Source organism: Anolis sagrei, chromosome 3 (genome assembly GCF_037176765.1).
Source record: "Anolis sagrei isolate rAnoSag1 chromosome 3, rAnoSag1.mat, whole genome shotgun sequence".
NCBI classification, from domain to species: domain Eukaryota; kingdom Metazoa; phylum Chordata; class Lepidosauria; order Squamata; family Dactyloidae; genus Anolis; species Anolis sagrei.
This window is the reverse complement of record NC_090023.1, coordinates 240,730,538-240,752,841: the sequence shown is the minus strand read 5'-3', so window position 1 is coordinate 240,752,841 and position 22,304 is coordinate 240,730,538. Positions and strand designations below refer to the sequence as shown.

At 39.9% G+C, this 22,304-nt stretch overlaps 1 protein-coding gene across 1 annotated transcript in view; it reads left to right on the top strand.

Moving 5' to 3' along the window:
* Positions 1-15,159, top strand: part of WWTR1 (WW domain containing transcription regulator 1) — a 96,356-nt gene extending 81,197 nt beyond the window's left edge. Inside the window, exons 4-6 of the mRNA XM_060767737.2 lie at positions 10,192-10,325; positions 11,962-12,074; positions 14,389-15,159. Coding sequence (XP_060623720.2) covers positions 10,192-10,325; positions 11,962-12,074; positions 14,389-14,573 — 432 coding nt within the window. The 3' untranslated portion in view covers positions 14,574-15,159. The remainder of the gene's footprint in view (positions 1-10,191; positions 10,326-11,961; positions 12,075-14,388) is intronic.
* The last annotated feature ends 7,145 nt before the right edge of the window (positions 15,160-22,304 follow it).

The window sequence follows — 22,304 nt, the reverse complement described above, 5'->3', positions numbered from 1 at the left end:
TTTCACCAGATCCCTCTTGGCTAGTATTGGGTTTTCAGTCTGACAGCCACAGATATCTGGCGTTCTGAGCAGAAATTTCTGGCTTTACAGCTTCCCAGTCCAGGCAGCAAATGAATACATGGTGCCTTAGTGTTGTCTAGTTAACTAGTGTGATTTCTCCTTTCTTGCTGACACCACCCTTCATTTTTAGAAGGTTGGACAAGATGAGATATAAACACCTGAACATTTCCTTTTCAGCTCATGAGATTGCAGTACCATAGCATAACGACCACACCTTGCTCTGGTGAATGGGCACATTGTGGATATTTCTCTTTGTGAATATTTGATTGCAAGATTGTTATTGCAGGCCATGTGAACAGCAAAGATACTAATGAATGAGGAGCTCCTTCACACCATCCTATTATAGTGTTTCAATTTTATGGCTCTTGTGGAATCCTTCGCTTTGTAGACTGGTGATGTATTAGAGCAGAGGTGTCAAACTCATTGTCAGTGAGAGTCACATCAGCTTTCTAGTTGCCTTCTAAGGGCCATTTATAATTGTAAGACTATAAATAGAACTACTCCTCAACATATTGCTAAATAACCTGAGACACCATACAGCCAGTACAGTTATGTTGTGTCATTCCAAGTTGTTCCTGACTTATGCCAGTTCTTAAGGTGAACCTATCATTGGGTTCTCTTGATCGTTCTCCAAAGTAGAGAGTGTGTGACTTGTCCAGGGTAACCCCAGTAGGTAATCATTCCTGAGAGGGATTTGACACCTGGTCCCCAGTATTGTAGTTCAATGCTCAGACCACACTAGATCAGTGATAGCACAACAAAAATAAACGGTAAGAACAATAAAAATAGTGAGTGGCTATGATAATAACAATAATAACTAAATTGTGAGTGTCTCTGATAATAACAATAATAGCAACAAAATAGTGGGTGGCTATGACAACAATAATAAGAAGTGGCTGTCATCATCATCATTGTTAGCTCTATTCTTCCCTCTTTGACTCTCTAGCCTCTTCTGCCTCCGTTCCTACACCCACTCCAAGTGACGATGTTCTCCCCACAACTCTGGGTCAATTTCCTCCTCTTTCCCCCTCAGTCAGGGAGTCCTCCATTGCTTCCTTGTCCCTCAGAGAGAGAAAGTGATCCCCACCTTTCCCTCCTTGCACCACTTTCCTCCCCTCATTCCCCTTCTGCCATTTCCATGCACCCATCATCCCCAGCTGACTCTCCCCAACTGCTTCCCCTCCTCTTCTTCCTCATCTTTTTCCCTGCCTGCTCCTGAGGGTGGGCTGGCAGGCAGGCGAGCTGACTGGCTTCCTTCCTTCCTTCCTTCCTTCCTTCCTTCCTTCCTTCCTTCCACAACATGCCTCCCATGTGCCCTCTGTTTCTCGCTCTCCAGTATACAGCAATTACCCTGTCTCCTTCCCCTTTCCCTCCCTCATGATTGGCAGCTCGGTAAGCCTGTCACATCCTTTCCTTGCTGACCTGGCATGCTGTTGGTTCCCTCAGCCATCAAAGCCAACTTCACACCCCTGAGCCCTTCTTCCCCCTCCAATGCGCCTCTCAAGTGAGGGCAACCTCTTCCCGTCTTCCGACTCTTTTTACCATCATCCGCAATGCTGATTGGCTCAAGGGCAGATGCTGCTCAAGAATTGTCTCAATCTGCTATTGGATAGTTCAGGGCTAGCACTTGGCAGAGGAGGTGGCATGAACATCTCGTGGGTGACGTAAAATGACATGGCAGTCTGCATTTGACCCACAAGCCTTGAGTTTGACACATATGCATGAGAGCTTATCTGACTTGGAATTCTAAGGACCCTTCCCTAAACTGCAATTCTCAGGATTCTATGAGATGGAACCAGGTTTCCATTTGATGGAATTTAGAGTTAATGATAGGTCTCTCATTTGCCTATCATTACCAGATTTTAAGAAATTGATTGAGTTATTCACTTTTTAATATAAAGGACACCATTTTACTATGCCAATGTATACAATGGGACTTGAGTGTGCACCAATTATAGTATCCATAGGGGGACCTGGAAATAACCTTAGTGGACAACAAAGGCCCTTTAGATTAGATCAGTGGTTCTCAACCTGGGGTCCCCAGATGTTGTTGGCCTACAACTCCCAGAAATCCCAGCCAGTTCACCAGCTTTTAGGATTTCTGGGAGTTGAAGGCCAAAAACACATGGGGACCCCAGGTTGAGAACCACTGGATTAGATGGATTCTTTTGGACCATAGGCAGCTGCCTTGAACTGAGTGAGCCTGTTGGTCCACCTGATTCAATATTTTCTACAAGGACTAGCAGGTGCTATAGATGAACTCTGGGGCATTCTGCTTATAAAGCTTGCATTCTGGTACATAAATGCAAATGCACATTTTGCTCTTAAGCAATAACATGAAGTTTAGCTAATCAGTTTACATTCTTGGTAGTATGTTAACTCATAAGAAATGAACATTGGAATGGATTCTGGCTCATTTTCCCTTTCTTCTTTGGCTACCAGTGAGTCACCCTTAGAACCATGAAATTGGATGGGCCTCTTTCAGGAGTGCTTTAGTATAGGGCAGGATTTTGAGTGGGTGGCCATTGTGGTCACTTCCCTGTCAAAGATCCTCCTGTTTCTATGACTAGAAACATTTGTTCTTATTGTTGCTTAAATAAAAGGCACTGAACTCTTGACTCTGTGAGGAAACATCAAGCCAGAGCTTTGTACTGTTTTGTATGGCATACAGCAATTTAAGGAATGCGAAGGCCAGAGAAGAGTGAATGCTCAGTTGTTGTCCGGCATCAGAACAGAAAAACACACGACGACGGAAGTTGCAGTGAGGGGCAGCCTGAAACGAGAGCCTTCCCACATTCCAAAGGCGCAACCGAGCAGCTGTGCAGATGTATCAAGCTATTTCTGCCAGGAAGGCTTCCAGGAAATGCAAGGGAGATTTCTAAAATCATTTGGCATGCAGTTAAAAAGAAGGTTACGTCAAGAGCCCATGTGTCCATTGCAGACACCGCGGCAGGGAAGAATTCAGCATGCTTCAACCCTTTGAAGCCTTTACACATTTTGGCAGCTTTCATAGAAATGACTGCAGAAGAAGGCTTTTGGTGCCACTGCAATGGTAGGCATTTTAATGCTGTTGCAATGCCACCCAGCTGCCTTGATCTTCCCTTTTGTTTCCACCAGTGCCTTTTCGCTTTGCTTTGTTCCGACATCTTTTATGCTCACAGCAGCACCAGTGGAGATGGCAGGTTTTAAATTTATATTATTTTAAAGTAAATGTCAATGAGCATGTCATGATTGTCTTGTAGGAACCACTCCCTTTGCTAGACAACTGGTTTCACTCTCTGAAGTGACATGATATGTTCTAGTTTGGCATGCACTAAGAAGCCCAGTTGAAGTGGCAATCAGACATTTGAAAATCTAAAGAAGCAATGAAGCAAGAAAGTACAAAAGATAAACCAGAGCCCACACAACTTGCAGTTTCTCAAGTCATTCCTGACACGAGAAAAAACAAACACAAAACAAACACAAATTGTCGCTCATCTCAGCTAAGGAATCAATGCCATTAAGAGAAGTATTAATTTGACATTTATCAGTTGATTCAGGGAGTTTACTCTTGCCACTAGCCATTGGGTTTACATGGAGTTAGGCCCCTTCTACACTTCCATATAATAACTCTATTATATGAGTCTACATTGCCTTATTTTCCTGTTCAAAGCATATAATCTGGATTTTATGTGGCAGTGTAGAAGGGGCATCAAAATATGATTGTATTTTGTTTTATCAACAGCTAGTTTATTGTTGTGAAGTTCCTTTCATCACAATCTTAGGAAGGCAGACTGTACTAAATTTTAAAAATATGGCTCTTGAAATACTTTAGCTTCAAGCTCCTATCAGATCCATTCATCCATCTGCTTTTTTAAAGCAAGTGACCATCTATTATCACATGGATCTTTGTTTTCTAATTTACAGCCAGAAACACTAGTTTTAAGCACTTTCATAGATACCCATAATGTATGTACACATGTTATCTTGGTAAAACTGAAAAAAGGGATGGATTTTCCCAAAGACTGAAAGATAGGAGGAGTGAGTTTCACAGTTCTGAAGGTGCCAATTGAACTCTGTTAGCATCCTAAACTGGGCTTGATTCCCATTTCACTTCCAGAAGCAGTATCATTAGATTGCCAGGGTGACAAGTGATTGGATTAGCTCAGCTGAGCAAGAGGAAGTAAACCCACGGCATTGAATTACAAAGACATATCAGAATTACTCGAAACTTCAGTAAGTGAGCCAAATGCCACAGGCCTAAGGGAAAGTGACTTGATTTACCTTTGCATTAGATAAAAAGTATTTGAAAATGAAAACTTAATCACTTTACATTTATAGCATGCCTGCTGAATATGAAATACTGATTCGCCTTAGCATTGAATGGGACATAGTTGTTCTATATGACATCTCTGATTGTTATCATGTAGTGCCATAGATAGGGATCATCAATCCAATAGTGAGATGAACACAGCAACAAAGGCAATTCTCGATGTGGTGAAGGGTGATGGAATGGAAGTCCTTGAATTTTCTATGCCTTGTGCCTTTTGAGCTGTCCTACTACTTCATCACACTAGAGAATGAATCCACTTTAAATCCGGTTTCTGCCTCCTGCAGAATTCTGGGATTTGTAGTTTAGTGAAGCTGTTAAAGGCTCCTCCCTAAACTATAAACCCCAGGATTCTGCAGAAACCAGATTTAAAGTGAATTCATTCTCTAGTGTGATGAGGTCCCTAGCTAACAGTAGCCTACCTAAAACCTTTACATTCACTCTGTTAACAAACCACCAGCAGTATGGTGTGAAGGCAACAGGCTTTAGATCTAGAGACACTTTTCATTTGCCCTGTCTGCTTTAAAATTCAGGCTTCCTATATTTTCCCCCCATAACCTACCATTGTAGCATTTGGCATCCTATAGAAAGCAAATTGGTATGGTGCATTGGATAAAGGGTCTAATGACCAAGGTTAAATTCTCTGCTCAGCCATGGAAACCCTGGGAAAGCCACATTCAGGGAAAGGCAATGGCAAAATCCATCTAACCAAATTTTGCAAAGAAAAAAAAAAGTGAACACCCCCCTCTCCCTATGCTGACACCAGGATGTCAGCATAGCAGCCGATGGTCTGGACGGAGTCCATAAGATGGAAATGACTTGAAGCCACACAGCAACAACACACATTTAAGAAGTTGGATAACTTGCTTTAATTTTTCTTGTTTGGAAAAATTATAGGAAATGTATTTTTAAATGAATCACTGGAGAAATATGTGTTCCACAAGAAAAGTACAACTTTAGCGACTTGTTATTTTTTTGGCATATACCTAAAGGCTAGGATACCACCAAGACACTAGTCTACCATAGAAATCATTGAACATGTGGTAGTTCTTTATCAGTAGTTGTGTAACTGTGGGACCAGTATGGCAAGTTGTTCCACAGGCACATGCACATTTCTGTCCCTCACTTTTGACTAGGTGGGAGGAAGACCAATCAGCTGTTGTATAACAGGTGAACACAAGGCTGTGGAGCCTGTTGTTCATTTGATTGCACAACTGTGGGGTCAACAACACATGACACGACTCATATACGCACCAAAATATATAGGATTTTAACCTTCATCAGCCTGGTTTTTCAATCACTTTTGTAAAATAATATTAGATCCTGCATTAAAATGATTATGGAAACTTGGTTCCTTACTCCAAATATTATAGTCTTTTGATCTTACTAAATATCTGTTAAGAACTGCTTTGCAGTTTGTAATATTCACACAACATCACACAGATTATGTAAACATTTGCTTTTTGTAAATACATAAAACCCACAAATCCACAGAACTGATAAAAGCAGTTTCACTTATCCACTGTTTCGCTTATTCATTCATTCATTCATTCGCATAGGACCTTTTGTGCAAGCTACACCCTCTTTTCAGTATTTTGTCTTCACCCCATTGAAAATAACAATGTTTGCTATCCAGGTCCAAGAATTTATGATATGGGCATCAGTGTAAACATTTGTTTGAGATTTCAAAATTGAATGGCCAACATAGCGAACATAAAAGGAAAGAATCAACAAGAAAGATATAATCAGATAATGTGGATGTGCATAAAGAGTACAATAAATAAATAAATAAAAATAATTTAGATAGAATGCACCACATCATGGTAGAGGAGAACATGACCAATTGAACTTTGTGTCTATTCTAATGCTAATTTTTTATGAGGATTTTGAGGACTTTGGTTTCTATTCCTATAGTTTTCAGATTCAAACTGGACGTGTCTGGACTAGACAGCAGTTCACTTATTGGACGCTATCAAATAGACCGTCGTCCTCCACAAAGTGGAACACTCCACAAAACAGATGGATTTGTTATCTCTAAGTGACCAGATCTATCTACTGTGAATATACAGTGGCATAACCTATCAACAATTTAGAGACACCCCCTTTATTTGTTCATTGAAAAAATGCCCAAGATTATAATAAACTTTTATGCCATGTATGCAAATTGCAGCAAGACTTGAACAAGAGAAATTCTTATTGGATTGTGATCCAAAATGAACAGAATCGTTTCAAAATATTGTGTTATGAGGCCTATAGCTTGTTCAGTATTCAACCAGCTATGTAAGTGATGACCATAATACCATGAGTCGTAATACCCTGAGATTATGCCGACTCGCACCATTCTTTTGTTCCACTAGATGTCACTATGAAGCTTCAAAAAGCTGAACTTTCCTGCCATTCTTTGCACTTGCTTATAAAAGAGTTTATGTTGTTTTCCTGCTTTCTTGAATTAATATTGAGTTAGTTATTTTGTATAAAAACCCTGTTTCCATATAGCCATATATTTTATAGGGGAGAGAGGAAAGATTTCTGGTTTCTTGTCCAAAGTCTATAATCTTAGCAAAGATAAAGGTTTCCCCGGACATTAAATCTGGTCATGTCCAACTCTGTGGGGTAGTGCTCATCTCCATTTCTAAGCTGAAGAGCGAGTGTTGTCCATAGACACCTCTAAGGTCATGTGGCCAGCATGACTGCATGGAGCGCTGTTACCTTCCCGCAGAAGTGGTACTATTGATCTGCTCACATTTGCATGTTTTCAAACTGCTAGGCTGGCAGAAACTGGCAGTGGGAGCTCACCCCACTCCCCTGGATTCGAACCACTGACCTTTTGGTCAGCAAGTTCAGCAGCTCAGCAGTTTAACCGCTGCACCACCCTACAATCTTACACAAAAAATGTGAGTACAGTGTTCCCTCGCTACTTTGCAGTTTGCTTTTCGCAGACTCACTGTTTCGCGGGTTTTTGCCTCTCAGTTTATGAAAGGTTGCCATTGCTCAGAGTGGCGTTCTAATCCCTCCTCCTGGCAACGATGGAGTGTGGAAGGTGGTTTCACCCTCCTCCTCAGAAGAGAGGCAGCCAGTCAAGAGAGATTGCAAAGCAAAGCAGAGATAGCTAGCAGAAAATAAGTGCTCGGTGCCTTTAAATCTCTCTTCGCTTCTGCCTCACCCTCGGAACTCGCTATACATATATAGCATCCCTACTTCGTGGATTTTCACTTTTTGCAAGTGGTCCTGGAACGCAACACCCATGATAAGTGAGGGAACGCTGTATGTGGAAACTGTTTTCTACAAAAACCCATAACTTTCTGTGAATTCACATGAGGACCCCCCTCCCCTCCAGTATTTAAATTGAAACCATTAACTTTGGATATAAACCCATGTGGATACCTGGAAAAAGTAATTTTGGCATGAAAACCCATATGTGTTCCTGTGTGGTAATAATTCCCACAAACACTCAGGATGTATGAAAGCTGCAAAACTATCACTGCTGTGTTATTCTTCCTGACTTAGTTTCCTGAGTATTGGAAAGCACACTTTTGGGTTGGGACAGGAATAATGCTGAATATTCTTTGTAGCCCCCACCCCATGCCTTCCAACCATTTATAGATAAAAACGGGGGCATGTGGATGGGCAACATCAAAGTGTGATCAAAATGGCAAAAGTTATTAAAGAGGTAGAACACACAAATTAGGAGATTTATTTATTTATTTTATTTGGAACATTTCTATCTCTTCCTTCTCACCCCCCAAAGAGAGCGCAGGACAGCTTACAACTGGCAATCATTAGATGCCATACAAACAATAGCAATAAAATCACAATTTAAACAGTAACTAAACAGTAAATTAAAACATTCATTTAAAAGTTAACAAATCCAAGAAAGGCTGCATCCAGTTGTTTTTGGGAGAGTATAGAGAAAGGAAGGATTCTGTTCATTTTTCTCTCTTCTTCCCTCTGCTGAGTTAATTGAACGCAAATTAATATTGGCATTTGAATTCAGTTTGTAGCAATTGAAATAAGCTGAGGTTAAAGGAGTAAATTGGGAGAAGGAGAAAGAAACCAGGACATTTTAAAAGCTGGAAAAACAGTGCACTAATTGGGACTGTCCCTGCCAAATTGTAACAGTTGGAAAATATGCTACCCTTAAACCTCTGAGGATGCCTGCCATAGATGTGGGTGAAATGTCAGGAAAGAATGCTTCTGGAACATGGCCATACAGGCCGGAAAACTCACAGCAACCTGTCATTAAACTGCCTCCAAAGATGCCTTCATACTTCAAGTATAGCATTGCAACTGTTATAATTTGGCAGGGACAGTCCCAGGTTGCTTGTGCGTGATATATGTGTGAGGAGCAACCTGGATCTCCACCCTTCTGAGCTGTGTCTGAAACAAGCTTCTTGCTAGATGTAGCCAATATTTCTTTGCAGAGTCCAGTCTTGTTTCATTGGAAACATTGCCCCTCCACGATTTCATGGACTAACACAGGAACACTTGAGTCGCCGATAGGTTGAGTCACCGATAGGTTTATTTACAAATACCGTAAATAAATAAATAAATATAAATATTTGCAGTGCATTCTGATCCTTAAGCATCATACACATGCACAATGTGTGCTCTCATTGTTTGTCCATTAAGCTTTTCTTATTATGCGTTTAACATATTGAATTCATTGTCTGTCTCACACTGGTTTCCAAAATAGTGTTATGTTGTGTGCTGAAATGTTTTCCTTTCTTTTAAAAAAAAAAAAAGGATGTCAAGTGGTAAAGGCTTTAATTTTCCAAAGAATCTGATTGTATTCACTGTGGAACAATTGCAGTGAAAACATGTTTCAGCAAGATGTGTTGGATGGGAAGCAAGGCACTGTTGGTGTTTTGTCTGTGCGCATCTGCATGCATTAACAGGCTCGCACACTTGACATCAGAGAACTCTTCCACTCAAGTGGTTAACTCCCCGTGGCTTCTGCCCTACTCTACCAATGGAGTGGTCCAGAACTCTCATCATCCACAGCTAACACATCTCATTCATACAGCCAGTGGAAATTGTAGTCTAATACATATGCAGCATGGCAGATTGGAGAAAGGGATCTAGACACAGGAAGCTGAAACCTGGATTTTACTGCATATGTCTACACATCATATCTGCCTATTAGGCACGGGCAATCCATGGTTCTAAATGGTTCTAATGTACTTACAAAACTAGGGGGCGCTGGTGCTTTGCTTCTACAGTGTTGCTAAAGTTCTGGGGGTGAAAATTTCAGAACACAAACAAAATTTTCTAAATTTCCTCATTATTTTGTTATTGGTGATTTTTATGACAGAACCAATTAGGAACTGCTATTTATAATGAAGTTTTGAAAGTTTTGTTAAGAGTTCTGAAAATTTCACCACAAGAACTTTAGCAACACTGTAGAAGCAAAGCACCAGCACCCCCTAGTTTTGTAAATACTTTAGAACCATTTAGACCCATGGATTGCTCATACCTGTCTATCTGTCAGTCTACCTCTCTCTCTGTGTGTGTGCCCCTGTCTCACAGGTGGCCAATGTGGCCCTCAAACTTTCCTTGGACTGCGGTTCCTATCAGCTGTAGCCAATGCTGATGTTAGGAATTGCAGCCCAATAACACCTGGAGAGCCAGAAAATGCTCACTATTGATCTAAAGGTATACATAGAAAGGTTCCTTTCCCTTCAAAAAAGGTAAACAGGGCAGTCTCCTTCTTTCTTCTGAAAACAGAACCAGGGCCTAGGTGAGACTCATGCCTGTAGACATCCCTGTATTCTTGGCTGCTCACGGCCCAGCGCTGACAGTTTGTGTTCATCTTTTTACTTTAGGAAGCTGATTTATACAGACAACTTCCCATGGAGTCTGAGAACCTGGCCCCAGTTCAGACAGCTGTAAGCACACCTAACATGACACAAGACATGAGATCTGTTACAAATAACGGGTTGGATCCCTTCCTGAACAGGCAAGTACATCATTGCTGAGCAGCAATTTTATATTCTGTAGTATAGGTCACTTTTGAAATTCTCATAATTTGTTAGGGGCTGGGGTAGGCAGTCATGTGTCTTCGGAATACAAATTCTGTAATTCTTTCCAGTTATATTGCTGGTTCTTCTTATTACTGCAGCCCAGACCATCTTGAAGGCACCGGATTGCCTGCCCTATGTTTAGAGCAGAGGTGGGGATTATTTGGCCCTTCAGATGTTGTTTAACTTCAATTTCTGCATTCCTCACTATTGCTGGTGTTTGTTAGAGGTGCTGGATGTTGCAGTCTTCTAACCTCTAGAGTGGTGGTTCTCAACTTGTGGGTCCCACAGGTTAAGAACCACTATGGATGCCTGCCATAGATGCAGGTGAAGCGTCAGGAGAGAATGCTTCTAGAACATGGCCATACAGTGCAGAAAATCTACAACAACCCTAAGAATCACTGCTCTAGAGAACCACATAAGCCCCATTCTTTGTGTGATTTCTAATTAAAGGCATGTAGTTTTTAGACTATGCTGGACAGACGAGAATACAATTGTCCTTTCATATTTGTGGGTTAAGCATATGCGGCCTTGTTTTATCAGCGTTACTGTATTTGCCATTGCCTCTGCTTCTACTCACTATGAAATACGTTATCTCTGGGAAGTTCTAGGCCCTCCAGTTGGTCATATAATTGCACTGGAGGATCTAGAAAGGTCTAGAAAAGTATTCCCTCAGATTAAAAAAATAGCATCCATGATTTTTATTTATATTTGTGGGTTTGGCACTTTTGCAGGGATCCTGCACCCCTAATTCCCAGAAAGGATTAGGTCTGGCTGTAGTAACTTTGCCTGTAAGATTTAAGAGACAGACATATGGCCTCAGCCCAACCAGATCTTATCATATAATTTGCATTTTAGATGAGCCTGGACAACTGGCTTGAGGGCTTTGTGACTTAGGGCCAGGCTGATGTGAGTGTAGGTCACTCAGTTGACGATCATGCTGAGGAAGATTTTGGCATAATTAGAACAACACATGCTCACATTATGCATTTTGGGTTGTCCTAATGCAAGTGCCACTTTATCACTCCTGGAAATTTTGAACTGTCACAATACTTCTTTGGGAGCAAATGGTAACAATTGAAGTGTGATGCAACAGTATGGATGTCATTCTCAGTATGTCTCCATCAAAATTGCAGTTGTATCTTTGCACAAAAATCAAAACAAAACCAAAGCCCCTTATCCCATGCTGAGAGGAAACAGATTTTGCTAAAATATCCAAATTCACATGTTCATAGGAGTCTGTGCTTTCCAGGTCCATTTAAACTCCCCCCCCCCCCAAGAGTTCCAAATTCACCAGTAGCCAAATTCACTTTCTTGTGAGAAAGTGAGGGTGGCAGATGGAGATGAGCAAGAATACATGGTACTGATACATGGTACTGTACAATCAGGGGAAAGATTGCATGGGTTGTGAAATAAGTCCTGGCACAGAGAGGCTTGAAGAGGCAGAGTACATGCAGATTATTTAGGGCAAGACCTTGAAGCTTGGTCTCCTATCTTTCTCCTAAAAATCATTCTGGGGTCCTATGTCTGTTGAGTACAACCATGACTGAGGATTCTTCGTGTCTCAATTCATAGTGGGCCATACCATTCCAGGGAGCAGAGCACAGACAGTGGCCTAGGCTTAGGATGTTACAGCATACCAACTACACCTGAAGACCTCCTCAGCAATGTAGATGAGATGGATACAGGTATGAATGAGAAGCACATTTTATATACAAAACTGTAAGTTATCTTCTTGACAACTAATGTTATTTCTATGCTTGCCTAAAACACATATCCTGTTGCAAATGCTTCTGTATTAAACATCAGAGACCATGAACATGAGATCCAAACAAGTTAGTGGGAGAGCAGGGAGTTTGATGAATGTAACAGTTGCCATCTTTCCTCCATTTTAGCCAGTCCATTGCCTTTTATGCCCTTCTGTATATTATCACAAAAGGTACATTGTAAAATATAAAGGCAATATGGTATCTCTACTCTCTCCCCTATACTTTTAGCGTTTCTTTGTGTCCTTCCATTAAACCTCTTGTTAGGCCAGGGTTAGCATTGCTAACCCATTAGTGACAAATAGATACCTTGAATATGATTGGAGATGGTATCTTCTCCAGTTGGTCAGTATAAAGGAGAACCAGATTCCATGCTCAGTGTGAACTTCTGAAACAGATTTGAGAATCTACCATTGGAGCATATCTTTCACTGAAGGTGCCCAATTGCACTGTCGGGGTAGCCCTTCTGGATATGGTGTTAAATTCCTCTAGAAATCAAGTGTGTGATGGGTTGTTTTTTTAAATGTAGTCATCCGGATATAATTTATCAATGTCCTTCTTCAGTAAGAACATGGTTGGAATTGGGTTGGGTTTTTTGGGTGGGGAGGGGGGTTGCTTTTCATCTATGCCCCTTGCCTATTTCTGGCAGTTAATATTGTTTCAAGGCTAAGGAGAGTTATTTGGCTTCTCTATGGACCTCATCACACTAGAGAATGAATCCACTTTAAATCATGTCTCTGTCTCCTGCAGAATTCTGGGGTTTGTAGTTTTACTGAGGCTGTTAAAGGCTCCTCCCTAAACTACAAACCCCAGAATTCTGCAGGAGACAGAGACCTGATTTAAAGTGGATTCATTCTCTAGTGTGATGAAGTACTATGAATCTGATCCCCACAGCAGATTTTTGGGATTTTTCTTTGTAATGGACTAAAGGTACCTTTAAATGATGATTTATTATAAGAACCTGAGTCCCATTCATCGATGAAGCTCCCACCCAACCAGAAGGCTCCCACCTCTCCTTACATTAAAAAAGTAGCTCTACATATTCATAAACAAAGCTGATCATCGAAGACAGCCAAAGACAAAATACATGCACATCAACAAATCGACACACAGGGTGGCCTTTTTACATGTGCTTAGATGTATTTCAAATAGGTCATTACTTTAAACCCCAAGTCACTGCAGACTGGTAGATTATGAGGACTCTAAGCCACAAGGACATACCAACTCCTGCTTGCAACCATGGTCAAATTGTTGCTTTGTAATAGTAAAACTTTGTTCTCAGTTGGTACATTGGACTGTATGAGGTTTCTGTGGATAGCTGTCCCATGAGTCTGAAGGCTCCTCTAAACAAAAACAAAAGTTCATCAACACTGCATATGTTAGGGGTGTGTGGAAGTATCCTAGCAGAATCTTCCATGGGTATGTTGAGATTTTAGTTTTGTGTCCATTTATTTCTTTGTTTATTACAATCTATTCTTCCTTCTCCATGCTGAATTTCTATCTATTTCCCTCCCTCTTTCACATACAAACATTTATAGGTAAAGGTAAACGTTTCCCCTGACATTAAGTCTAGTTGTGTCCGACTTGGGAGTGGTGCTCATCTCCATTTCTAAGCTGAAGAGCCAGTGTTGTCCATAGACACCTCCAAGGTTATGTGGCTGGCATGACTGCATGGAGTGCTGTTACCTTCCTGCCAAGGCAGTACCTATTGATCCACTCTCATTTGCATGTTTTCAAACTTCTAGGTTAGCAGAAGTTGGGCCTAACAGCGGGAGCTCACCCTGCTCTTTGGATTCAAACCACTAACCTTTCAGTCAACAAGTTCAGCAGTTTAACCCACTATGCCATCAGGGGATCTTACAAACATATATACATGCACAAATAACATACACATATGGTAAAAGGATACTCACAAACACTTAGGCAGAACCAGTCAGTGTAAAGCTTTCTCATTTGATCAACACTGTCTAACATTGAAAAGACCCAGAAAACTGACTGTGCCAGATGGTTTCAATATCCACATCCAGTTTGCACATGGGACACACATGCTCTGTTTTTGCAGCTGTTTGTGTATGAATATGTTCACCCAGCACCATGCAATATTGGGAAATGGGGCTGGGAAATGCTGTAGTCTGATTGTTGGTAATGGAGATGTTTCATTATAGGCAAGGGCAGCCTCGTGGCTGTGAATCCAGGGCCTCATGAGTTATTTTTAACCTTTTCTCTTCTTTTGCAGGAGATAATGTAGCACAGACTTCCATGAACATCAACCCACAGCAGTCCCGTTTTCCCGACTTCCTTGATTGTCTTCCAGGAACAAACGTTGACCTTGGGACTTTGGAGTCAGAAGACCTGATCCCCATCCTCACTGATGTGGAATCGGTCCTCAACAAAAACGAGCCCTTTCTCACCTGGCTGTAACTGATGATGCAGAGTTTCCTTGACCTCTAGAAGTGAAGGCAAAGCATCCTCAAGTTCCTCAGCTAGGCAACCTATGCCTTACTGACTTTGATCACAACCATTTTTACGTCTGTGAATCTTGGTCTAGATTTCACCGGCAAGAACTTAAGTATGAAATATATGCAAAGATACATATATAAATATATATAGATATCTATTTTTAAGAATTAGGATGACTTCTATCCATTTATAGGTGTTCCTCTTTACTTACATAGCAATGTTTTGAGGACATGAGAGCTCCTATATTTTTTGCACCATGTCTGAACTTAGCCCTCGCTGGTTACATCAAGTTTAACTAACCAAAATAGAGCTGACTGCGAAAAGCTTTATAATGCAGAAGGCTATTTGGTTCCAAAAAGGGTGAGCACAAACAAGTTGACTGCAGTTTTACAGTTGAACTAAACTATTGTACCAAATGTTTGTTATCTATATAACCTGAGCTTTAAAAAAACCTTTTTATTCTTTTTTTTGCATTAACTAATGCTGTATGGATTTTGCAGCACTTTTAAAAAAATACACACTGGCCAAGTGCCTTAAGATCCTCTTTTTTTAAAAAAACAAAAACAAACTTGCAGATGCACTGCTATTTCCATTTTTCCTTCCAGTTAATGAGTAGTTTCTATGTAACACTTTCAAACTGAAAGTGAAATGTTTGCCTTAACTGTTTTTTTACACTACGATATTATAAAAGTAACTAAATTGGTGCACATTGTTGGCCAATAAACACATACATATCTACATGTACAAACACATCATGGATATTTTGTTGACACTGAAGTATACTTTGCATGTAAAAATACACTACAGTTTTACATTGGCACATGTAAACAATATAATTTTAGCTTGTGTCAAATAGAAACTGACAGTGACACGCAATTTCATGATGCAGGACAAAAATATGTCACCATTTGATATTACTGAATGCAGCAAATTTTGTGTACATTCTTGCTATGTTGTTTTTTTAAAAAGTAATTATGTATTTTGTTGATGAAACTTTACAATCTCGGAATAGAAGTGTCACCTTATCAGAGAAGTGATAATCCGGCTTCTTTTTGTCAGAATGGGAAAGATGCTGAGATTCTTAGCCAATGGGGTATTTCTTCACTGGGAACCAAGGCTTTATATTTGTTGTACGCCTATCAATACCTATCATATGCATATGAAGGGTTTTAAAATAGCTGATATTTGGGACTGAGAATGCATCAAGGACTTCAAATCCCCACTTCCCCTGAAATGCAAATGACGTCCTGAGATCCTTTAGTATTTTTAATTGATATTATTATTATTATTGTTGTTGTTGTTATTATTATTTATAATCTATGATTTTTAAGCTTTTTATATTTAAAGAAAATCAGCTTTTTATGGAAGGCATTATAATTAATACAAGCCTCGTAATACATGAGATGCAGGGCAGGCAAGAAGCCTAGCACATTCCTGTGCTTTGGGATTAATAGTAAATAATGATTTATTTTCTGGAATTATGAACAGTGAGATGGATGGGTGATTCTCTCCCTTGTTTTTTGACTAGTTGAGAAAACTGCAAGTGAAATGAAATGGACGTTTGAAGTGGCAAGAAAGGGATCTTGGAAAGAGAATGGCTTTAGGGGGATTAGGGTTAGTGAGGCTGGACTTTTAGCAAAGCTCTGAAAAGTTACTTTTTGGACTACAACTCCCACAATGCCATGTTCTTGGAGCTGTATCCCATACAATGACTTTTCCAAGCTTTAAGTGTCAGAAAGAACTGCTTTTGCAGAGAACAACCACAGATCTATGAAGTACCTGTGAATACTTTTGCGGAAATTGTTGCTTGAAGGTAGCTGTTCTAACAGCACTGTGTTTATTTTTATTTTTATTTTCTTTTATTTTTTTAAACATGAGCAATGAAAGATCAAAAGCAATGAAGTTCAATATTTGACTCAGAAAAATCTGTTGTTTTTTTATATATATATTCTTAAGGTGGGGGGGGGGGTCTGTGGAGAAGTAGGTACTTGTAGTTTAGTTATTACATCTTCACAAAATATTTTCAGTCCATGGGCATTTTTCTCTCCCTTCTGCTTTAGAAGCCCCCCCCCCCCTCCATTCACTTAACATATACTTTAATTATCAGGAGAAAAATGTTTTTGAACAAAGTTGTTGCCGTTTCCATTATTTGTGGATATTGGATACATCATGAAAAATTGTGTGATAAGCATTATTTCACATTAGGTCCAGGGATTTGGTGTTCACTTCGAAGGTGCAGAAACAAGGCTATGGTTCTGTGCTTCCAAAGATTGTTTGGTTGTGCACAGCCTTTTTTGACTTCAGAATCTGTGAGCCAGTTAGTGATGTGGTGCTGGAGGAGAGATTTACAGATACTATGGACTGCCAAACAACATGTTAATGGGTCCAAAAGGAAATTGAGTCGAAGGAAATCCCTAGAAGCCAACCTGAAATTATTGAACATGTCACAAGGAGATATGATTCATTTGAAATGATGCTTAGTGAGGTAGAAAGAGGTAGAAAATGGACAGACTTTATCAAGGAAGCCACAACTCTGAGCTTGCAACACCTTAGCTATTGTGACTTAGCCATCTCTCATTTGTACAGTCACCATAATTCAAATTCGCCTTTGCAGCAATTAACAATGACAATGATGTTTGCAGTTACCAAAGAGCAAGTTGGCCTTATAACTTAATCAAACCAGCAAAAAGGGTGAATGAAAGGTGGCTGATATAGATTTCTTATATATGTTTACATTTGAATTATAGCTTGTAAAAGTTATCTTTCAGATTCTATCTCCTAGTATCCTCTGGCTATGTTAATTGTGGATTCTGGGAACTAGAGACTTAAACATACCTTTCCCATGTCCTGAAAGACTGAAAGGGACAATTCCAAATTTTAATGTGTATAGGAGGAGGAAACAGGATTCTTCATGTGCACATATCTATCCTGTAATTATTATCAAGCGATGTAAATTATGGAAGCACCATTCTTTCATTCTTTTCCGGGAAGTGGTGCTACAAGCATCAGAATTGCTTGTAGGAGGCTGAAGCTTCGTGCAAACACAAAAAACATGAGCTCAAGCATTGATAGCACATTTTGCTCTCACTGTTGCTCTTTCTCCTCCCTCTATTTTTCACAATAATGGAGAGAACTTCTAAAAAGAGCCATGTTCAAATCATCCTAAAGTGAACACTGGTACATTTTGATTCAAGAGGCATTCTTCATCAGGTTCTGCAAACCTAAGCACATTTATCTGGAAATAAGTCCTGTTAATCTTTGTCAGGCTTCCTTTGGAATAGAGATGCAGTATAAATAAGGAGAATTTCCGCTGAAGAGTTTGGTGTCAGGGCCCTTTTGCATTACACACCTATAGTGCCATGAATCTACTTCAATAGCCATAGCAATATTGTATAGAAGCCTGGGGTTTGTAGTTCAGCAAGGCACAATTCTCTTTGCTGAGAATTGTAAATATTCTCCCTTAAATTGCAAATATCAGGATTCCATAGAAGGAAGCCACAGCTGTCAAAGGGGAATCACAATGATACAATAATACATTATGGCCCCTCTACTATGATAAAGTCTAGAAGAGTTCCCTTCTAGAATCCCTCAATTTTCCTGTGACTGTGATTGAAAAGTTAGTATGTCAAATGCTAGGGCAAAAAGGTGCCAACTAAGCTTCGCTGCTATTATGTAACCTGCCAGGATATCTGGTGTCTTTCTCTCTTTCTCCAAAACATGAGTCAAATGATTGGGAAGATGAGGACTTTTTATTGTAATGCTCAGAGAAATAGTGGAAACAGAAAGGGGGCTGTGATAACTGATGAACTCCTTTTTTCAAGTACTTAATTTTTTTAAAATGTACCTGCAATGCAACAAACAAGAAGTTATTTCTTATTGAATCTAATGATATTGTTTCTCTCTTGTTAAAACCTTGGTTTGTAAAACTGATTTTATTTCTTACACTAAACTACTTATACTGACAATGAAAAATATGCTAGAGGGAGAGAGGTGTTGTGGACTGGGATGCAAAGTGGCAACATGGAAGGTTATATGAAAGTTGTGGGTTGCTGTTTGCCACTTGTTGATCCAAGAGCACTGCTAGAGCGATGGTTTTCAGTCTGAGTTCTGGGGAACCATGTGGCAATGTGGAAGAAAACTGAATGTTCATCAATGAGAATATAAGCAACGAGTAGCTAGGCTTTCCTGAAAGAGAGCTTGCTAGCCACTATTCAGTCAAAGCCAGCATGAAATGTACTATGGGTCTCAATCCAATACCTAATATCAATTAACAGATCCACCAAAGCAATAAAACTTACCTAAGTATTGACCTGCCATGTTTCATTAGTTTCATTTGCATACTTCCCAATATGTCAAAGCATGGTCAAAATGGCAAAAATGATTAGGCAAGGCTGTAGCATTTTGCTTTTGCCTAATCTTACTGGGAAGGGCAAAATGATTTTATCCTTAATCTTCTCCCCCACTGAGTTAACTGAGTGCAAACTAGTTTTGCAAATGTCAAAGCAAATTTGAAACAAAGGGGAAAAGGAGGAGGAGGAGGAGAAAGATTCTGGAACATTTTGAAAGCAGGATGACAAGAGAACTGGGTTTGTCCCTCCCAGATCAGGACAGTTGGAGGTTATGCAATTGATCTCAATGACTAGAGTGAGACCAAGATGTTTATGAGGATAGGAAAGGCCCAGGTTCAAATTTCTGCTCAGCTATGAAGCTCTTTGGCTGACCTTAGACTTGTTGTTTTCCTCCAGCCTAATCTACCTCTCTGGTTGGTGAATGGGTAAAAAGAAGGGTAGTTCTATTGTCCCTTCAAATTTTCTGCAACACTTGAGTTCCATGAGAGTTTTGCAGGCAAATTCCAGCCCAACAAGACAATGACAAACTGGTTCCCAGAGGGTTGAAGTCTGAAAACCACTGTTTTAGAACGTAACAATAAGAAAAGATGGGTTGTGTATAAACAAATGCTGTGCTTTTTAAGAACTGGAGGGATTCAGTCTCTGTTTTTAGTTCGGGAAATGGGTGATGAAACAAATGTTTCAGTTTTCCTAATACACTACATCCATGTTATGTGCTAATATTTTAATACTTTTTTATTTACATCAGTTTGTTATGCTATATGCCATCTTGTGTGAGCATTTGTTTTCAATGTAGAATTATTTGCATACATAGTGTATGCTTCAAACTTAATCAGATCAAACAGTTATATCCAGAGTTTGGTTCTGGTTTTCTTTCTTAAAAAATATTTCTTGAATATTGTACAAGGAGAAAAAAAATAAATAGAAATGAATTTAAGCCTCTGATTTATTTTGTTATTTATGTTGTTCATTCCAGATTGGAGGCGGGGAGGGGGGTGTTAATAATAATGTTAATAATTATAATAATAATATTCCACCCTATCTCTCCAAGGGGGCTCAGGGCAGATCACAGTGCACATGGACAGCAAACATTTCAATGCTGTTGTTTGGACAGGTGGGACAGAGAACAGAAAGGAGGTATGTTGTGTTGGCATCCAGCTTTTTGGTGCCATGAAGGTTGAGCTCAAATCCAGCCACAGGGGGGTGTTGTTGCTCCATCCTCTATAACGAATGGCTTCCAGGACTTTCTCCTTCCTTTTGGTCACTGGGCATTTTCTGATCTTTTTCTTTATGGTGTTGTAAAATACCTCCCCTGCTTATTTAGTGGTACCTAATTTCGCTAATTACAGCTCAAGCTGTTTTCGAACTGCTTAGGTAAAGAGTGAGCTGGACTGACAATCAAGTGCCAACCCGGGGCTTTGAACTGACAAGCTTTCGGTTGGTAGATCTTATCATTGCTGGTGATTTACCAGCTGTGCTAAAGCCCGATCCTTTAATGCAAACAATTTTCTATTTCTGCTCCAGGGTACATGTATTTAAAGTTGGAAATTCATTATCATACCTACCAAATCACCTATGATTATATAAATCCTGTTACTTTGCTCCCTGGCTGCTTTCCTTTGTCCCTCAAGGGTTTGACAACAATCTTCTGCAATGTTTTCCGCAACAACTATGACATCATTGCTATCTTTGGATGCATCTACACTGTAGAATGAATGCAGTTTTGATACCACTTGAACTGCCATGGCTCAAGGCTATGGAGTCATGGGATTTGTGGTTTAGCGTGGCACTCTTTGGCAGAGAAGGCTAAAAACCTTGTAAAACTACAACTCCCATGATTCCATAGCATTGAGCCATGGTAGTTCAAGTGGTGTCAAAATGCATCCATTTTGAACTGTAGTGTACCCTTAGTCTGAGTCTAACCCATTGTCTGTATCTTGTGCTCTATTTGGCTACAGACTAAAAGGTGATCTGTGCTATGAATGATACAATATACACCCTTTTCTGAAATGGAGATTGAATTCAAATATATGGATGATAAACCTCATGATAAAGTGGTTTCTATTGAGGAAAGAGACTAGGAAAATGGGAACAGAGACCTCACACTTGTAGGATCTTCATTTTTGTACCATAACGCTGAGGACCATCAATGGCTTACCCATATTACAACTCTGCAAATGTAGATGTGCAAGTTCAGTCCATGCATTTCAAGCAGATTATGTCAAAATGAAATAATGAAACAGTATTTTTATTCGTTTGGTTTAAGGCTGAGTGAGTGGGAAGTCCTGCTTTGAGTCTGCTTGAAGAAATACCTAAGTCTCCATTGATGATCAATTCTCTCAGAAAACCAAGAAGCATCTAAAGATGTCCATAACCTGAAAGTAATTTTATTTCTTAAGCCAAGTCACAAGAGGGCAGTACATTCCTTTCTTTGCAGCTGTTTCTGCCAAAGGTTCTATACACTCATATCTGACATCTTATTTTGCCTCGGGCAAAATAAGATGTCATCTTATTATACACTGGATAGAAATCCAGTGTATAATAAGATTGGCTCAATTGTTACATTTATTAGCAGATGCTGTATTTCAGCACATGACAGTATTCTCTGACTAAGGGTAATTAATTGAGACTTGAACTTGCAAATTTGATATTAGATAACCGAGAAACAAGAAAATGGCTTTTAGACAACAAACAGAGACATCTTTTATTCCATGCTTTGCCAGCAATCTCAGGATAGATGTTCCAAAAGTAAACACCCTAGAATGGATAAGACATCATTTGTACCCTTTCTTTGAGAATACTTGTTGTTGTTTGTTGTTTATTCATTCAGTCTTTTTTGACTCTTCGTGAACTCATGGACCAGCCCATGCCAGAGTTCTTATCGGCCATTGACAATCCCAGCTCCTTCAAGGTTAAGCTAGTCATTTCAAGGATACCATTCATCCATCTTGCCCTTGGTTGGCGCCTCTTCCTTTTTCCTTCCATTTTCCCCAGCATCATTCTCTACTCCAAGCTTTCCTGTCTTCTCATGATGTGGCCAAAGTATTTAATCTTTTTCTCTAATATCCTTCCCTCCAGTGAGCAGCCAGACATTATTTCCTGGAGGATGGACTGGTTTCATCTCCTTGCAGTCCAAGGCACTCTCAGAATTTTCCTCCAACACCACAATTCAAAAGCATCTTATCTTGCTTCGTCAGCCTTCCTTATGGTCCAGCTCTCGCATCCATAGGTTACTATGGGGAATGCCACTGTTTTAATTTTGCAGACCTTCGTTGCCAGTATGATGTCTCTACTCTTCACTATTTTATCGAGATTGGTCATTCCTCCCCTTCCAAGAAATAAA